The sequence below is a fragment of the Coturnix japonica genome, chromosome 8 (assembly GCF_054131305.1).
Source record: "Coturnix japonica strain WE chromosome 8, WE-NBRP24, whole genome shotgun sequence".
Classification (NCBI taxonomy): Eukaryota; Metazoa; Chordata; class Aves; order Galliformes; family Phasianidae; genus Coturnix; species Coturnix japonica.
The window spans coordinates 26,835,784-26,857,064 of record NC_140670.1 but is presented as its reverse complement, the minus strand read 5'-3'; the positions used below and the strand labels follow the sequence as shown (position 1 = coordinate 26,857,064).

The 21,281-nt window shown below is 38.3% G+C and overlaps 1 protein-coding gene across 9 annotated transcripts in view; it reads right to left on the bottom strand.

Moving 5' to 3' along the window:
• The window catches only part of ATRNL1 (attractin like 1), a 402,227-nt gene that overhangs the window by 362,224 nt on the left and 18,722 nt on the right, over positions 1 to 21,281 (bottom strand). For all 9 annotated transcript variants that reach the window (XR_014948932.1, XR_014948933.1, XR_004307738.2 and 6 more), the window contains exons 2-3: positions 3,309 to 3,392; positions 1,249 to 1,362 (exon numbers count right to left, since the gene is read on the bottom strand). Coding sequence is in view for 6 of the 9 variants with exons in the window: in XM_032445435.2 (XP_032301326.1) it covers positions 1,249 to 1,362; positions 3,309 to 3,392 (198 nt within the window). In the remaining 3 variants the exon portion in view is untranslated. The remainder of the gene's footprint in view (positions 1 to 1,248; positions 1,363 to 3,308; positions 3,393 to 21,281) is intronic.

Here is a 21,281-nt window from a genome sequence, read left to right as displayed (position 1 = left end):
AGAAAACCCTTCAGGCAGAAGCCCAAATTTTACTGACTTCCAGCATGAGCTGTATTTCCAGACATTTGCACCTTTAAAAGTTTATCTTATTAAAATGGTTTCAAAACTGGAAGGCACAATTAATTTCTATAAAAAGGCTGGTTTCAAATAAAAATTACTTTTTAGAACTTCGGAAAGAATATTCTCTTTTCAATACAGCCCAGCATAGAAAAGACATGCAATACATTAATATACTGAGAAAAGAGGTTATCTGCATAAAATTGTGTCACGCTGAACGTCAGTTAAAAGATACAGAAATCCCACTAACAGCATTAACAAATCAATAAAAAACATGAAGTAAGGTATACAAGAAAAGGGGTCTTCTCTTTCTTCCTATTCATGCTACAAGTCATGCTCCTGGGCAACACGTAGACATGTTTAACTTCCTGTAGAGGAAAAAGGAAAGCAAGGAAATACAAGCAATCACATAAACATGCAGGGAGAAGAGGGAGATAAAGCGTAGATGGATAAAGTTGGGCAGGAAAGAGAAATGAGCTGAGCTTTGTTCCAGACTTCAGCAGTATAATCAATATTTCATAACACCGAATACAATACTTTATTTCTCTTCACAATGAAATACAGTTTCTGCCACCAATCGCCATGCCGTAAGACAGCAATTGTATTTCAAAAGATAAAATTTTTACTGATATCGAAGGATTACGATCCTGCACCTTCATTCCAACAGCCCAAGCATAGAACATTAGTCTTCATTACTTTGCATAAAACTCTAATAAACTATAGCCCACTTACCTACAATATTCTCTCTGGAATGCTTCCCAAAATATTAACAGAAAGGTAGGAATAAACCAACTGAAACATTGCAGTAAAATCCCAGAACGGAGGCAACATTCACATGGTTTGATTTTTCATCTCTGGGATGCACAGGGAATGCTTAATACTTTACCTCAATTTTTTAATCACTGCTACAAAAGCAAATAGCTAGCTATTATTCAGTACCAGTTACATTCACTGTTCATTGTTGTTGATTTTGTTTCTAAATCCATGATTCCAGACAAATATATATATACACACATACACACACACATATATATATACACACACTAATTTGATTAAACATTTACTAGAGTTGCAATTCTTAGAAGATAATCAATTATTAGGGGAAAAAAAAAAAACAAAGAAATGTCATCACTTCCTTTGACAGCACATCTGTATGATTATTCGGAGTAAAAGGATATTAATTACACTCACCTAAACACTGCTATTAAAGGTGCATATATTGAATCTCCATCATATACATACATATGGTCCCAACTACATTCTGTAGCAAAGTGATTAAACCTTAATCGTAGTATTGCATTAGGGCTGGAGGGGGGAAAAAAAAAAACAACATTGGTATTAGTTATAGAAATAATAAGCTTATAAAATACAGATTTTGCAACAAAACTGATTGTGCCTGCACTATTTAATTAAAATTATTTGATTACTAACAAAACATTTGAGTTAAACAAAATTTAGAACAAGTAAATATTCCATTTTTATCTTACATGATATTAAAAATAACATCTGCAGTCCAAGCCTAAATAATATCGAAAGTTTACAAGAACCTCAAGTTCACAAGGATTTTAAATCAGTGTTCACCAACCACAAGTTTAAAGCCATTAAATCTTACTTTGTGATATTATTTTTACTTTAAAACATCAGGAATAACAGGTTTAGAGTCTTTCAAGAGAAAATCCCCTATAAATCCTCATCCCAGCATTATACTAGTAACAAAACTTTTAATACATAAAATTAAAATAGCAAGCAATATTAATGCTGAAATGCAAGAGGGTTTTTTCCTCATACTTTATCCCATTACAAGGGCTATACTACTAGAAAAGCACTGAAAATATTTCTAAATACATTTTAAAATGCGTTTTATTCTTGTTACTGTTTCCAGACAGTTCCAGAGGGCTTGTGCCATGTACCAACAAAGCTCCTCTTTCCCTTTAGGGAGCTCCTGTCCTGTAGTACAGGAACTTGAGGGGGGAAAAAAGCAGCAGAAAAAAAAAAAAACATCCAACAAAACACAGATAAAATTTCCATGCCTGCTTCTTTACTTGTGGTTACTGGATAATCCAGTGCAGCACCTCCCCTCTCCTAAAATTACAACTTTCCCCATCACACCTGGTAGTCCATTTTCACCAGGTTTTGAGAGAGATCATAATAGGGACTGCAATTATTCTGCTTTCTTACTGACAGGCTCAGTTGCAATCTATTACTTCAGAAAACAGGACTTTGTTGTTCACTTTTTGTTTGTTTTCCCAAGTAAGAGCTTTGGTTTTATCCATTTTTAAGGCCAAACGTATACATATACAAGCTTCTCATGCACTGACATTCTGTGCTGTTACTTGTTACTCCCCCACATGATCTGCAGCACATCATTCCCCCCCAGCTAAGCACTCTACTGTCTCCTGCAAAAAGGAGGAACAGAGAGAAGACCAACTTCAAAGCAGAGTTTGAATACAGTCCTGAGGCATATTTCCACTTCAGTGTGTTGTACTTCAATGTAGCTATTCTTGTGCAAGCTTTTTCAATAAAGAGAAGTCTAAAGCTACCAAGAGAATGACAACATGGATATACAAAAAAGGAGTAATTTTCTTCTGTGGCCTTAGTAAAACTCAGGCCTTGAATCCTCCAACAAAATCCTGATCAATCCTGGGAACAAGATGTCCATCCAAATTTACTACAATTGTGCCCTTAGCAGTCAGTCAGACCAGCATATGCATCTCATTTTATACATACCTGTTTTTCTGTGCTGTGTAGACTGGAAAAGAAAAATCAGTAACAAACGTATGCAACATCTAAGCTGTAACAACTGTGGGCACAATATGATTTCAAAATAAAATATATGGGGAAAACTGGGGCACTTTTTGGAAGCATCATCTTCAGAGCATCACTTAACCAGAAAATCATCATCAGACTGGAAGCTATTCCTGATTTATCACAGAAGAATATGATAATGAGTTTGATAATAGGATCCTGTAACCACTCTGGGGACTGAGGTAGAGGTACTCAAACAAGAGACAAATTTATCATAGCACTTTGAGAGCTCTCAGTGATGGCCACATTCTAACATCAGCAAATTCCAATGCCAGCAGTCTGAATGGGAATGGAATTTGGCCAACTCTGAGAAAATCTGAATATCCTTTTTACATTATAAATATATATACACATGGTTTTATAATGTATCTACTTGCAATTTCCATTTGAGTTCTTCCAAAACACCCAACTGTCAGAAAATATAATCTTTGAGAATGGATACTTACTATCCTTCAATTAACCAGGTACATTTTGTTTTATATTTATAATTTATTGGTCCATCTGTTAAATATCCTGAAGGTTCTGTTAACCTACGAGAGAAAAAACAAAGCTGTAATAAAACAGAGACAGTTCTTAAGCAAACAAAACTGAAATCATCAAGATACTAGCATATTCTTTCTGGATAAAAAGAAAATAGGGGGATGAAGAAAGAGTTAACTCTATTTTCATACTTCTTGCCATTAATTTTTACTTTTCCCTACAGACAGTAAAATTCTGATTATTCTATATCATTGTTTTCTTCCCCTAATCATAAATCACAAGACATTGATTTTTCTAGGCCAGTAGCAAGAAGATATTATATGTAATTTAAGTTTTCCATTAGGCACACATTTGTGTTTGTTATTTGTTGGTTTTGATTGGTTTTGTTTTATACTGTTGTTGTGTTGCTTGTTTTTTTTAAAACAATACTTTATTTGCCCATCTCTTACGCTATTGCTTTTTATCTTATTCCAAAGTTAAACCACAGCAGCAATTCTAGTTCTACAGAAACAAAAGGGTGCATTGATAAATTTCACCAAACATATCTCTATGCCCCTCTTTGATTTCTAGTCAACAAGACAGAGGAAAGCAGAACACTGGACTAGGTGGAAAACACATCCAAACAGCTACTCAGTGTCAACCAAAATGCCCGCCTCAGAGAGAGGGCTCCTAGGAATCTGCCCATGTGAATTCATGAAGACATTTGAAATGTAGAACTTCCCACAAGAACACGTTCTACATGTTATACAAAGAGGTATCACAGCTGTTGTTTTTTTTTTGCCCTGAGCCTACCTGCTGGCAATTTCATGTGACACTCAGGTCTGGCATTCAGAGAGCCAAAGAACCATAGCACCCTGCTGCCCTGCTCTGCTGCACCCACAACATGGGGAACTGCGCTTTCTCCTTTCTCTCTGCCATCCTGAAAAATGCTTTCATTCCCTTCCCTGTTTCTCATATGGGATAACTAAGTTTGAACATCCCTGCTGCCTTCCTTTAATAAATCTCTCTATTCTCCTCTAACCTTTCTGAAGATCAGCACAGAGATCAGCATATTGCATTCAAGATGCAGGGGAGCCATAAATCTGTACAGTGGCAAAATAATGATTTCCGCTTTGTTCTTTATTCGCATCCTAACTTTTTATTTGCTCTTTCAACAACTACTAGACTGATTTTTAAACACAACCCCCTGCTATAACTCTTTCTCAGTGATAACAAAGTTCAAGGCTCATTACTATGTGGTGTTAGAACATGGAGCCATGCCCTCACACTTTCACGTACCTCACATTAATCTATACATAGTGAAAAAGTGGCAGAAAAAAAAATCACCTATTACCATAAAAGCCTCCTGAAGTAGCTGTATCTTTGGCACATGGTAACCTCACTATTTGCCCCACTTTCTGCTTTTTTTGTTTTTAAATATACTATTATGTCCTATAGATAAGGCTGTACTATGACCATTCTACACTTCCAAACATTACAGTGATGGCTAACAACACAAATACACTCTCAGAAATTCTCATTCACTCCATCATAGTGTGGAAGGATAATCATTAAGTAACACTGAATAAAAACAAACCCCTCTTTATAAGATGAAGAGATTTAAGACTCCCAGAGACAATGCTGATAGCACTGGCTAGGGCACAGCTGAAGTTTCTTATCAAAAGTCCGGCTGAAAAGGAGCTCTATATATGATATCTCAATCTTTTTACCAGAAAAAGTCCTTCACCAGGAGGTGGTCAGGCACTGAACAGGCTGCCCAGGGCAGTGGTCACGGCAACAAAAAGCATTTGGACAGTGCTCTCAGAGATAGGTTTTGATTTTTGGTTGGTCTTAGGTGGAGCCAGGAGTTGGACTCCATGATCCTTATAGGTCCCTTCCAAGTCCATGATTCCATAATTCCCATCATAAACCTTCGCAGGCATATTGGGAAAAAAAAAAAAAAAAAAGAAAGAAAGAAAACACCACCAAGAAAGAAGCCTTTGCAAGATAGCAGTGACTCAGACAGCTAAGATCTTAAAAGAGGTCTTTCTCCTGTCTTGGAACACCCAGCTCCACTTGGCTGGGCACACTGAGGACCACACTCTTCTAGAGGCAGGGACTTGAATGAAAATCTTTTTCTCCCCTGCTGCTATGTCAATGAAATGGGGAAAAGCTTTGTTTGGACAGTTCCCCACACGCAAGCCTCCTTTAAATATTTTCAAGGCATAAAACCAATATCAATACAGTATTTTATGTTTCTGAATAAAAAGAAAGAAAAGTAAATAAATAACTAGTAACATTAAAAGACCGGAAAATATATGTATACACTTCAGTCATCAGATAGAAGAAACTTGCCCTAGTAAATTTCAACACCCTGAGCTGCTCAGAATGCTGCTATACAACACTCCCACCAAGCAAGCAGGAAGTGCTTACAGATGTTGGGCAGTGGATGAGCAAAGCAGTGCTGGTAGGCAAGGAGCATAACTTGGGTAACAACCAGCAATGCACCTGCCTATAACCTGGTTGTCCCTAAGTCACATATCAGTGATTTTGAAATCAAGCCCATATCTGTGCTCGGCTCCTAACAGAACTGGATTACAGGATCCAGGGCTTTGCCTGAGTTTGTTTTAGCTCAAAGTCCTGCATTTTTGTGGAAAAAGAGGCAGCACTGCAAGAAGTGCCAGTCAAAATAGGTTTTGAGCTGTCATATGGCTTCAATACAGATTATGCTGCCTTATGCAACAAGCTGCAGAACATTTGTTTTACTGCACTGAAGTAGTATAAAATAGTAATTTTTCCACATTCACAACCATCATCTTCCTGGTAGCTGTACAGAGGTGACAAATTTGCTCTTATTAGATCAGCCCTTTGGCACTGGTAAAGCACAAACAATTTCCCTTTTCATCTGGACTGATAATTTCTGATTAATAGTTTTTCAGAGGAGCAGAGATAACCTTTGAAGCAGCTACTGCACTGCACTGAAAAAAAAAGTAAAAAGAATAAATAAGAGCATGACACTACTTTGTAATAATAGCTGAGGAAAACAGTGAGATAATGGAGCTCTTCCATTTATAATAAAGTAGCACCCTTCTGTCTTGCCATCTCTCTACATTTCCTGAGTTATACCAATAACTTCTGGGTATCATTTCTCTTTCCAAGTGTTTTCGAGTCCCAGATCCTATAAAAAGTATGCAGACAAGTCATATTATCACCTTCACGTAATCTCTTCCTAAATCAAGGGCAACACATCCTATCACACAGTCAGATGTCTGTGGCCATAGCTAGGTATGCTCACACTATATGGAAGAGGTTCTTGATCACTACTGAAGTAAGGGCCTGGAGAGCAACACAAGTGGAAAATCCAGAACAGTGCCTCCAGGCTGCACCCCACTCCCTCCTCATCACTTAGAAAGCTTCAGAAGGAGATGACAGACAGAAAACTTCATATAGTCTCACTGAAAACCTAAAGGTTCATCATGCACAGGATGATGCTGTGTGTTGCCGTGTCAAATGGCAGGCCAGCATACATAGACACAACGCAGATGCTCACCAAGCTAACCAGAAACAAGCTGTGACAAATATGGGGGGCACCATGGACAGAAGGCGGAGGGTGAGGTCAATGCAGAAGGAAATCTATACTGTCCTGGAAAATCAGCGCTGTTAGAACACAACAGTGAATATAACTGAAATAGGATTTACAGTGGAAATATTTACCACTGTAGATACCTTAAATCTAGATTGATGCCATTCAAGAAAAGGAAACAGAAAAGTATACTCTACATCAGCCAGAAATCATTGGACTAAAATGAAGGGGAATGAGATGAACAAAGAGATGAAATCTATGGTCTGCAATGTCAGAGTAGGTTATTAAAATGGCCCTGAGTGTAGTATTTATAGATCTGTGAAAAAAATGTAATCATGTCATCTCCTGTAATCTTATTGCAAAAGAATAACACCCTCAAGTTTTCTAGAGATAGGCCCCAATTTAAGCCAGAGAAGTCATTAGGTATTTTCTATCAGCAAAGGAATGGTGCCTGAGAAAGAAAAGGCAAAGAAAAGCAATAAAAAGTCAAACAGAGCAACATCACAGATCCACTTGCTGAACACCAGTAGCTCAGCTTAGTGACAATGCAACCCCACCACAAGATGCCACATTTCAAGTTGCTGGGTATGTGAAGATTCACCAAAGTGAGGATAGACAGAAATCTGACTTATAGCACAGGTTTATCAAAGGAGGGTAAAACACATAAGGGATAGTCAAGAGTATTGCCGATACTCGCTGTTAGATAAAAAGAGTTACAGAGAGGTTCATTTATTGCTGCATTACTTGGTGGCACATTTATATTCTTAATTTTCTGAAATACTGGATTAACAGCAATTTCTACCGTAGATGAACCTGAAGATATAGAGCAGATTTTCCCATATGGATTCATCTCAATATCAGTCAAGGGCTATTCTATCTATTGCCAGAAAGCCTTGCTCCATGTCTTTTCCCCATCTTTTATGAAAACTGGTTTTAATAAAAGAAAAATGATAAATTTGCTTCCAAGTTATAAGATCAAATTCCCCATAAATACAAGCAAGGGCAGTACTTTCAGCTCGGGATCTTCTGTCTAACCTTTACAGAATTAATGAAGTAAAAAGTTTTGCACTATGTTACCAGAAGGAAATATAGAAGAGAACAAGGGGACATTTCTCACCCTTTACACAAGTGGCAGCTACTTTACAGAGAGATAGTAGACATGTCATGAGGGATATATACATGGCTTTGTAAAGCCTGAGCTGAATTCGCATTCTCTCCACTCTCCAAGGCAGAGAATGAGGAATGAGGGCTTTTTAGCGTTTGGGGAGTTTTTGTTAAGTTTTAGGTTTGTTGGTTTTTTTAATATTTGTCATAAGATTTGGGGGAAAAAGCCCCACAACAAGACAGATTTTTATTTTCCAGGAGTACAAAGCACTGATTCTACATTTTTACATGTATAACTTAATTCATATTTTCATTTCATCCCCAAAACCAAGCAACAAAAAAAAAAAACCTCAGATTTTAAATGAATATAACACAGCCTCCCCTGGTACAGAATATTCTGTATATGAAAATAAGCTTCTTGACATAACATTAGCAGTGATAAATCACCTTTGATTAGTCTAAAACATTAAGGTTTGACTTCAACAGGTGTTTTGTTTCCCTGTTACCACTTCTGAAAATGGCTGCTATCCTATATTTCATTTCTGTAATGGTTCCAAGAACTACCAAAGACTGCTGCATAAAGAGCAGACATTGCTCTCAAATTACAAACTTACCAGGCATCCTATTCAAGCAATGTACTTTTGCTTGCAGAAACTTATAAAAATAAATAAATCTCTTCCTTTCCTTCAGCTGCATTAACATCCACACAAGATAGACCTTGACAGGTCATTTACAATAGAGTATCACAATGTGCAGCAGAGACATTACAGCAGAATCTATAAAGGGACTAGAAATAAGCTGATGTGGGCACAGACTCGTGAAGATTTGGAAGACAAATCAAGAGGGAAAAATGAAATAATATAGCAACATTAAATGCAATCTCAAAATTTATTCTGCCGTAAATTAAAATTACTGTGGAAATACCATGAGGCCACCTGGGGGTTTTCTTCTGTCTCCTTACTTTGTAACCCAAAAGCTAGCACTGACATTGTCTCAACATTCCCTATCCCAGGGTTGGATCAACCACAATGAAATTTTTCTTGACAGTTATTTGACTAATCTCTTTCTAGTAAGTCCAATAACAGACTGCAGACTCTGATTTTACTACTGACTTACTGTTTGAAAGCTTCCCTAGATGTCCACATTTTATTTCTCTTGCTCCTGACACGCTCAGAGGGGAAAGAAGCAACTCTTGTACGCAACCTGCAGTTCCCTCCGACTGCTAACTCCCCTGTTAGGAGGATTACCACAATATTACTCAAGCTCACATCTTGGGGGTTCATTATGTCTACTGAAGCACAGAGATTTGATTCCTATTCAGTAAGTACTTTTTTTTTTCTTCATGTACTACATACATTGATCCCGTAGGATAATATGGGATCAAGGCAGCTTGCATGATCAGAGCCTTGCTCCATGGAAAGTTTCAACCATAATAATTTTCTGAATAGGAAAAAAATAAATTTAGAAAAATCTCATATAAGCATTCATTTGAAAGTTTGCAAGATCTGGGCATACAACACACTGCCATAAGTCATGGGAAATGCTAGTTAAAAGTTAAAGTGAATGGGCTCCAGAAGAATAGATGGAATACCATTTGTGTATGTGTAGCATAAAAGTTCTTAAAATGCCTGTATTTTCTGCATCAGCTATTTTTCTATTACTCAACTTAGTCCCAGTTTTTGGAATTATTATTCACAGCAACTATGCAGCACTGAAAAAACTGCTAACAACCATTAAAACCCTGAGCCATGTACATAAGAGGTGCCCGTGGTGACACCTGCACACAAAGTTGCCATCTCGCAGCCAATTAAAGCAAGGTGCCATGTTCTGCGGCAGTTAAAAATCAGGCAGAGGAGCAAGCACGCAGGATTTTCTTCTCCATGGTTGTAATGTTAAGTCTGAGGGGAAAAAAAACTGACATGTAAGGGAAGAGCTTCCTAATTTTCTGCATGGATATTTTCCTGCTAGATTCCAACAACAAATGTCAAAATGTGCTACTTCAAGTTACTTGATGAAATGAACTCCAGGGTTTTGGATGAAGAGAGGCCAAGAGATGAAGCGAAGAAATGGCACCACATGATTCTCACTGCACAAGTGGTTGGACTATTTCCATGAAACAGCTTGGCGTATAACTGAAGCACACAAAAGATACTGAAAGTTTGGTTGCACACTACAGGTCTTGAAAAATTCAGAACGCCGTCTGTCTTCAAAGTATGTTCATTCTACAAAATACATGAGAATAAGGCACATTGTCCAAAAAAAGACAATCCAAACATTGATTGCCTTGTATCCAAGCTAAGAAAAATGTCATTTTCTCTACTGATATCAAGCATTTGATTACTGTTATAGCCACATCCGTGAACCCAGATGTTGGAATAATGGAACCTCACCAGGAATAGCAGCAATTTTTTGAGAGGTCTCAAATCTAAAAGATAAATTGAAAAAGACAGCAAAGCCTAACAAAATCTGGTCTGCCAAGACACTAATATAGTATGAGGGAGAGTAGCAGAGTGCAGCCAGCATGATAAACAGTTTAGGAGGCTGACTGAAGGGAGAGGCACTAAGGAAAAACAGAGCAGAGCTCAAAAATCTCTCATTAAATATATTATTGGCCTTCAGTGGATTGTTAGTCGTATTTTTGGAATAGCAAAATTCATATCCTGCTATGAGAAGATTCCACACAACATTTTAAGAAATTGCCTAGGTTACCTTCAAGGAAATTCCTACCTACCTGTACCTCCAGTTGTGCCTCTGTTTCTACTCTAAATAATACACAGATATCCTTTAGAAATATTTTTTTCTTATTTCAACAAGACTTCCAAGCATCCACTACTGCATCCACAAAGATGAACAAAGAGATCCCTACAGACAACTGCCTAATGACATGACACAGATACAATATGGTTCAATATGTTTCTGAAATACAGTTGACATACAAAATACTTTAGCACCCTTAATCATTTAGAAGCTAACAAAATAGAATAAATAAACACTATTTAGTTTTTACACAGACTGTTCTAAATGTAATACATTTATATAAAGTTTCTAGGAAATTGAAGGGGATGGAGTCAAGCTGCAGTTCACTGTTCAACTCTGCATACTTTTTACAGAAGTGCTACACCAATTAACAGCTTTAATCTTGCCAATTTTTCCCAGGTGGCAGTGGTCCTCTTCATCTCAACTCTGAAATCAGTGACTTTTAGAATCTACTGCAAATAGCACAGTATCTTCCACTGACCTGGAAGGACTTCAGGAAATCATCTCTCCTATCTGGAGTAGTGCATATATTCTGTACTTATGATTTTAATGTCAGGGTTGTACAAAGTCATGAGACACATATTGGAAATGGCATGACTACTTCAAACATAATATCCAAAGCTCTGCCTATAAAAGTAGGCTTGCCACTATGATTAAAACTAAAATTTCTTAGAAAAAACAACTGGTATTTGATATAAGAACAAGATATTTATTTCCCTGTATCACTGTGTATTTCATTTAATTAGGTCATCAAATGCTACTTTAAGAGGCAGAAAATCTACCTAATTCACTTGCCAAACTCCTGGCACTTGTGGTATCTTGCCCTTACTATTTTCTCAGTAAAAAGTTTGAAATATTTTAAACTCTGCCTACTCACTCGCAGTATTAGCAGCAATCCCAGTGTTCCCATGCATCCACACAGTTAGCTCCTATTCTAAGCAAGTATTACACAGGAATCTGCTAGAAAGTGAGGGAACATCTCAGTACTATATCTCACAGAGCTCATTTCAGACTGTAGTTATTTTTGCGGCCAAATCTAAATACCTACCTGAAGAACCCTTGACAGAGTAAAAAGGCCCCATTGCCTACTTTTTTTCCCCCCAGCTGCAGCAATACCTTTGATACCTCTGTTATTTCATTTAGAAAAATTATACCCCAGAAAAGCCATCAAACAAGCCTTTCTAAAAGATTGCTCAAATGTAACCCTGTATCTGATGCAACCCTAGTGTTTTTAAAATAGTAATGTTACTATTTAGGTTTCTTTAACTGGTAGAGCTATCTCCCTGAGATTTACTGCCTACAAAGCAGGCCTCCATTTCTAAAAATGACAGGAGTAGATGTATTCTGCAACTTTCTTGCATTACTTTGTGAAATGTCTTCATGGTACCAAAAATAGATTTCAGGCCTTAGTGAAGACTACATTAAAGTTCAGCTGCCCACAGGTTTTGATTTAATCATAAGCATCAGTGAAGGATAAAGTTACTTGAGAGTTTTATATACTGGAGACATAAATAAACAAAAAGTTCAGAAATGCCTACTCAAATATCTATTTTTTTTTTTATATATACAGGTATATATATTTATAAACTGAGCTATATGTTTCCTAAGAAACACAGGTTTCTCTATCTTCAAACTCATAGCAGCACACTAAATTTGGCACTCAAAACAAAACACAGACAGTGCATGCTGATGTACTTGGCAAAAAGGAAAAGCACTGTTCCAGTTTTTCACTGCACATCACTATAAACCTCATTTCCACTTGTGACCTAGTTCAGGGTTTTAACTTAAGCTTCCTGAGGTAACAGCCAAATGCTCTAAATCCAGTGTCACCTACTCCTAAATTTCCCTTTTCTCTTAAGGTTTAGTACTCACCTACTCTCAGCAGAAAGCACCTGTTCTCACCTTTCAGCACCTTGGATCAGTTAATGCCCAACCACCAGCAGGTGTGTTAGAGGCACACCTGGAAGGAAGATGCTCACCCCCCAGGCAGCCCTACCTCACTGCACAGCCCTTTGGGATCACTTCAGAACTAAATTTGGATTTTCTCCTCCCTGAGAGGTGAAAATAAAAAATCTACAGGAAAAAGATAAAAAGCATCTCTTGCCATCCCTAGTTCTCCTTCACAAGAGGTTCCCAGGCCTTGAGCAGAACCTCAGCCAGCACAGCTGTTAAGATAAGGAAATAATTCCTTTTACAGACTTAATCAATTAATAAATTGAAATGGCTGCTTTCTCAGTGGGCTTCAAAGTGCTGTGTTTTAGATGGTACAGATAATCACATGTTTCTGTCTTCTGATAGCTGTGGCCATTATCAGGACACTTCACGTGCCTTAAATACAAAGCACTCCCTGGTAAAGAGCTGGGATAACAGAAATTGTGTCCCTGGGGTGCAGAAAGACACTCACGTGTGGACATCAGAGTTCTGCTTAGCAATAGAGAAGAACACACCAATGTGGCAGGTGCTCACTTTCTGCTCAACTTTCTAATGCATCAGTAAGTTGTGAAACGTGTGGCAGTGCCATCAGAGGAAGAAGAAATACCAGAGTGGGAAAATATTTAGTCCTAACTATTTCAGCAACCAGTTTTACAGAATCAAAACACTGTTGTTTCACAGTGTTAGAAGTTTGTTGTTGTTGATTGGGGGGCTCTTTTTTGTGCATCTATTTGTTTTGGGTTTTATTTATGGAGAGAGGGAAGGACAGGGCACATGACCGGCACAGATGATGATTTTGAGCCTGCAATTTGTCCTGTATTTAGAACTGCTAAAAGCACTGAAATACTGAAATAAAGTTTAAAACCACAAGCAGGAAGCTTGTTATCTCTGAGCCCTTTGCCATGCTGTCAGATAAAGCCAGACACTGCAGACAGCACTCAGAACATCAGCAGAGCTGAACTCCACAGCCAACTGTCACCAAGCTGCATGCAGCTCCCACTCCCTGAGCTGCTAATACTTTGCTTCTTGAAGATGGTTACCCACACTTTCAACAGTTAAAATTTTGAAGTTATCACATTTACTTAATTCACAGTTACTAATGGAAACAATACAGTCCATGGTGGAGCCAGGATACAAGCTTTTCCTCACAGAATATTTAATGTTCACACCCCCATGAGAATTACACTATACAAAACCACAAACAGAAGGCCCAGTGAAGATTTGTGAGAACATCTGTGCAATAGAACATAGCAATTTCTTTTTTTTCTTCAAGGAGTAACAGCATGATTCAATACTTTACAACCCCTTCTATTTCTGACAGGGCAGCCCACCTTTGCATTATCACACTTCTATACCACACTTCCATTTTAAACCTATTCCTCTTTTGTTGCATTTTTTGTCACATTCTACCTCATAGGTTCCCAAAATCCCGTACAGATGACACTCAAATTCTGAATTGTTAAGAGCTTCAAGCAGGCTTTGTGACAAGGGCATCTCAAGACAGTACAGTCCTAATCATAAGAAAGAGTGTAAGCATTAGGAAAGAATTTATTGCAAGCGTGTATTCTAACTTGACAGTTCCCCTTCCTCTTTAGGATGTAGTTCCATCAAAAAATAGTCACTCTTATCACATGTCTGGCTAAAAGGAGCTCCAAAACTGGTGTTGCGAAATATCCTGCCTGCTTCTAAACTATGCAAGTCTTAAAACCTTCTGAAATAAAACTCTTAGTCTGTGTTGCATATATTCAGAGCATGAATGTTGGGATCTTTGGAGAAGAGATTGTTTTTACTTTTACTGTACAGAAACATGAAAGAACGAGACAAAAAACTAGTCATGCTATTTAGATGACAAATTGCATTATTTCACTTTTTCTTCAATGAAGCAAAAAGCTGAAGTGTTACTAATACACACCTCAGAACTACTGAAGAGTTCTAAAAGGTAGCATCTACTTTTGTCAAATTCTACATGAAATAAAGCACTAATACAAACACGCTTCATCCTGCAGATGTATGTGCATTCCTGCAGTCATAGTGAAAAAAATAGGACAACTGCATATCATTCAGCATTGATACAGGGTTAGAATTTAAATATATTAGTGCAATGATAAGAAATGCTATTTGAGTTCGTCAGTGTAATACTATAGATTTTTTCACCATGGGATCGGCAAAACAGAAAGCAGTGGTTTAGAACTTCTGTTAAGCAGAAAAACTATAGCCAAAAAAAAAAAATCAGTTCCTTCAAAACTAAAAAGGAAACAGTAAATTCAATGAAGAAAAACACAAGAATTCCTTCTGGGAGATCCAAATCCTTGTGCCCTATCTTGCAATCAGGATGGCTCAAGAGACATACCTGGAGCTAGCAATGAAAAAAAGAGGACGTAAAGAGACTTGCCATACCCTAACAGATGGGCTGCAGGATACAGGCAGGAGGAGTTACTGCCTGAAGTGCAAAAGGAGAGAGCCCACCTCTACAGGATCAGGATTCCTCAGGTCCTTATGAAACCAAGGAATCACAAAGCTGTCCCCTGATGCCAGGACACAAACAGCTTGTCTTTACTTCACAGTAAGAGAGGAAGTAGTAAGCATAAGACTTTCACAGCAGCAGCAATTCCTAGACTACTCCTAGGATAATGGGCTTCACCCCCTGCCCTCTCTGAGGCTGAGGATGTAACTTGGCTACAATAGCTACTGCTGAGCTTTTCCTCCCCCCTCAAACAGCTCAAACAAGTCACAGCAGATTACAAACAAATGCCCACTCTTAATTAAGACAGAATAAGTAGAAACTATGTCTACCCACAGAGAGCAACTTCTGCTATGCAGCACAGTGCCTCCCCCTCCGCCCCCCCTTACCCCCCCCCCCCCCCCCAAAAAAAACCAATGGAAATCAGCAAAGCCAAGGTCTAAAGCTAGTAAATTAGGCTGCTGAAACCTAGAAGAGGAAACAGAACAAAAAACAAGCAGTCACTATGAAATACTATCAGAAAGCAGCAGTGACCCCAACACTTGAAGGAGAAGCAATGATTTAGGCAGCAGAATGCACTAGAGCAAAGAATTACTTCAGTGCAGCTGAACATTTGAGAGAATGAGAGGGATGGGTCATCTCTGCCCCTTCTCCCATCTCATGAATCCTATGCCAGAGAAGAACCAGAAGCAAAAGCAGCCTGTAAATCACCTCCCTTAGCCCTCAGCAGCTGCATACTCTGCAGAATGAAAACCAGAATTATTCAAAAGAGTCACTTCCATCATTTAATATATCCACCTACAAACATGCCATCAGCTAAGTCTGTCAGCATTTAGCTGTTTCAGCTGTCATTCATCTGTTTCTTGCACTGCATCGAAACAAATCTGAGTTGCCTTGGTCACCTCACACAACAAGGCATTTCTGACAGTGAAATGCTGAGCAAATTTCCTGGCACTGATGGAATTTCTACCAAAAGGCTCTTGAAAGATGCATCAAGCACAGTAATAACTGCTTCATTTGATTGGCTTCAATCAAACTGCAATATACTGCAAATTCAGAAAGAAACACATAGACAACAAGAAAGAAAGTATTCAGCTGAAGGAAGATAATCGGTGCAGTAAGGATGACAACTGAAATCAATCTTTTTCAACAGAATCAACTTTACTGCCTACGTGACCTTACCTGATCTCCTGGATGTTTCCAGGAAACTCCCAGAATCCTGTTTCTCAAATGAGGCACACCAAGGCACCCCGGCACCGTACATGTTTGGATTATAGCTATTTATTTCTTTAGAAGATGTAATTGTTTTTAATGTTGTTTTAACTGCTCAGTTTGATTTTCAGACAGTTTAGCTATACGCAGAAGTAAGCAAGAAGATACTATAAACTAAAAAAAAAACAATTATTGCTCTAGACCCCAAGGGAAATAAAGACTGCGATAAAATTTTACTTAAGGGAATAAAACTCAAATATTCTTTGGAAGGAAGGTTCAGTGTTACCAACATGACACTGAAATTCACCCAGAGTTTCAAAGCTGGCTTAGAAAGCAGATCACAAGCAACCCTCACAGCAAAAAAAAAAGAAAAAAGTAATAATTCTTCTATTTGCCTCTTGGCATGGGGGCCATATAGTTTGGTGCTTAAAAAAACGTTTAAAGTTCTACACAAACTATATCAAATCTTTATTCTGGATAGGTTACTATACATGCATCTGAGTCACTAAGAGCACCTTTTTTGTCTAATTAGTCACAAGCAGGTGCTCTTCAATCATTAATCAGATCTTCAGTCACTCCTGACCTCAGCTCTCTGAGGACAGCACTGCGCACAGTGCTGTTAGTGGGTCATTAAACTGGAACATATTACAGCCAGAGCAAAACTGAACCTCATTCTACCATGGCTTTTCAGCAAAGAAGCTGAAGTGTTATCATCAGCCTGGAGAGAGCCTGAGGGCTTGCTGTGTCATCGATATGGGTACACCTTACATCATGGGTATTTTGCTCCATCTCACTACATGATCTACCCAGAAATGAACAGACCCCCTTTTCTCTTATTTCTCTGCCAAGGCAGGAAGCCAGCCCAGCCCATATCACAGACACAGCTGAACAGAGCCAGCTGCCACCCGTGGGCACCCCATAGAGCAGCATGGCTACCAAAGGAGATGCTCTCATTTCAGTTTTCTAACCCTAACTGTTGATAAAACAGTTGCTTTCTAAACACCAAGTTTTAAAATTCTCTTTATACAAGATGAAGATCGTTTCTTCAGCCAGGATTTTTTGAATTGGCAGTCTAATGTCAGCTTTTGCATTTAGTTGGAAAAATAAGTTAAATCTTTGCTTACAAAGTCACTGGAAATACCAGTTTATAATCTCTTTACATTCTAAAATGCTTTTTCTTGAATCAGCCTGAGGATCCAAGTGTTCCAATTCATACAAATTCTTAAACTGCAAATCCATTTACTAAGGATAGGATTATATAGCACATGCTTATCATTTTACATATGATACTTCTAGGCAATTTGAACTGACAAGATGGCTTTAAAAAGCCTTCAGTTGAAAAATGAGCCTTATGGAAGTATTTACTTGTATTTCTCAAATTTCAATACATCCCTCCATGCTATCATAAACATTTGACAAGACCTAAAAGTTTGATTATCTCCAAATACAGACCCAGTCCCTGTCTCAGTTGTGATCATCTAAGTCTGGGAGACCTACTTGTCAATACAAAAGAGATGCAAATATTGCATTTTTATTTCAAGCATATATACACATATATATATATTTAATCATTTGTATACCTCACATCTAGCAGCAGGTATCCAACATCACATTACTAAATACAATTCTGAATTGGGATTATGTTAAGTTCACCATACTTATTTAGTTTTTAAAACAGGAAAATATCAATAAAGACCTCAACATTCTATAAATAAAAGGCCTGCTTGTTCAGAGGAAGAGTGGAAACCTGCTAGCCAAGTTCAGGCATAGTAGCTGAATTCATGTGATTCCTAGTTCATAAGTTCCTGAAATGAATCTCTTCTCATTCTCTCACCACAAACACTTGGCCTCCAGAGCAACCTGAGAGCAAACAAACAGCATTCCTTCTGGACAAAGCTCAACCAAAGAACACACTTCAGCCACTAAAACAGACTCTCAGTCTATTGGAACAGACCGGAACCATTGCAAACTGAAACACTCAGGAAACATTTAGGGTTCTGTGCACCAAGTGTCCTGTTCAGCAGCCCCTGCTGCACCACACTGCTCCATGCAGACATTGCCACTTGGCCTTCATTCCCCTCACAGCCACAGGAAGCTTGCTTAGGACACTAGCTGGTAGTAACTGCCACATAAATGGCAGGAAAAAGCAATCTGGAATCAATGGGCACGAGAACAGACACTCCTCACAATTGCAGAAGACTCATTCTTTGATTGTAAAAATGAGCAACCTTCTAAGTTTGACAGCTCCTTTGCGTAAACATTAGGAAATATTACTTCTCAGAAAGGGTGGTCAGGCATTGGAATGGTCTGCCCAGGGAGGTGGTGGACTCACCAACCCAGGGGTGTTCAAGGAGCGATTGGATGTTGTGTTGAGGGACATGGTTTAGTGGGAGCTACTGGTGATAGGTGAACAGTTGGACTGGATGATCCTTTAGGTCTTTTCCAACCTTGGTGCTTCTATGATTCTAAAGTGAGCTTCTCTGTCCAGTCTATCTACAGAACACCAAAAATCTCTGTACATGCTCTTCTGCCAGCTCACCCTGTACATACACAGCCTTCCATCCTTCACTTCATCCCTAGCAACGCCCTGAGCATATCACATCTGGCATGGGTTTGCAGGCACACGGGACTGGGTCTTACAAGCAGGGCAGAGCCAAGCTTCAAAACCTTGGAGGGCTCCCAGCACTTTCAAAATGTAGTTCCGATCACTCTTCTCATTACAGAGAGTCCTATAAATGCAGAAGAAACTATGCATGTGCTAAGAGGGAAAAGAGGAATAGTTTATGCTTAAACACTAATTGAGAAAACTGAAGAAAATTAGACCAATAGCTCGCCTCTCACAGTTAAATTGCAAATAAAGGTATTTAACACAAAGCATTGATCTACAGAAGTAGATTTATGCCACTAAGTAGTCAAAATAGATCAAGGGGCAAAAAAAACGTTTATTTTAAACACTCAAAGTGAAGATTGTGTGTTTGTCTAGATTAGTAGTTACCCATATTCTTCAATTTATCCAGTTTTATTTTTTTGTACACTATGCACAGCCATACAAATCTGTACTATTTACCTTTAAGTGACTGCATTTTCTCAGCACCAAACTGCTGCTTAGCCTGCATAAAAGATAGATGCATTTGCTTGTATGCACTAGATAAGGCAACAGCGCAAATGAGGTCAATAACATCTGCCCACTTCAGAATAGGAAAGAGCCCTCTTTGGTAATGCATTTAATATGCTGGCACAAGTGAACATTGGGATTTATGAATAAGTCATAAGGAAGCTCTGAGTCACCACCTGCTACTCCATTAGAAAACAGGGTGGCTACACGTTAGGTCACAGGTTGCCTTGCACAAATGCCTGTATAAAAAGAGCTGAGGTTTTAAACAGCTTCTGGTGATGGATCTAAGCACACTACAGAATCAGGTCTCTTACAAATAGGCTTGCATAAGGTCCTTTTCCATACAATGATCTTAAAATAGAAGTTAAACGCGAATTCCAACTTTGTTGCATTTGTATCAGAGTTCTGGAAAGATTTTAAGCACTCAGCACTGATATGAACATTCTTAAACATTGCAACAACTCAGCTGTCAAACACGATCCAATGGAGGGGAAAAGAAAACCAATCACAAAGGCAAATTCAGAGAAATATTTAGAGATAACCCAGAAGCAGAAGGAAAAAAAAAAAAAAGGAGAGAGAACAACTGTAGTAAGAATTGTTGACTGTTACATCTCTTTCCAGGACTGTGAGCGTATGGAGGATTTGTCTGTAAGCTACAAAGTAGAGCCCATGCTTTGTTCAAACAAAGTTCAAATAATACTGAATGCCACAACATGTTTTGAGAACACTTTTCCAATAGCTGTGTTAAATACAGAGCACGATTCCAGCTGTGATATGAAACTTGAGCTACGAAAAAAAAACATAGAAGTTATTTTAGAATCAGTTACATAAACGGGAAACATACTAACGTATACCAGATGTTAAAGCATTATGTTCCACCAAAAACACACTGTGCTGCAATGGTATGTACTCAATACAACCTGTTGGGTAACACTCCTCAGTAGATGTGCTTTTAGGAACAAGCTTATTGATCAATAGAAATGCCCAGCATTTGGACTTCTAGAAATTCACTGAAACCCAAATTACAGAACACAGTAACAGCTAGCTTGCACTGCAACACTGTATCAGCACATTCATTCTTGGCAGACAAAAACGCATAATGCATTTGCCATGTACGCTTTTAATTTCAATAGTAACATTAACAAAAATTGCTCAGAATAATTTTGATTACATGGTTTACAATTCCTGTGGGGAAAAAATACCACTGATGTTGGCTAGCAAAGTTTGTGAAAGCTTTCTACAGGAATGCAATCAGGGAAAAATAGCCCTCAACTCCCCCATCCCAACAATACAGAAAAGAAAGTCAGTTTGCTTATCTCATCTCAGAACAGATATTCCAGCTAATACTTCAGAAAAAGTGATGATAATAGCTTATTATCAAATCAGAGATGCTACGAGAGTAAAACTATGCATTTGCAAATAGCCCTCTATTCAGAAAGAAATGTCAAGGCTCAATTTTTAGTTCCTAGTGGATGCTCAGCTATTGCAGCTCCACAGGTCTGTATTACTTAGGCTTTTTTCCTCTTTAAAATTCAAGGTAAAAAAAAAAAAAAAAGAGACTGAGAGGCATCTTAGGACTAGTCATGACACTGCTAGTAAGCCAAACCCACAATAGTTATTATCTAGAAAGCTGCCAGCTACATGCTGCTTTCACTGCCTCACGTGTCCAATCTCAGAAATGAGTTTAAAAGACACCACATATTTGCATTCTTTACAGTGGGCTTAACTACTATTTCTGCCAACTTTTTCCTATTAGATGTTTCCATTCCCTTTAAAATTCCTTTAAGCTGCTGATC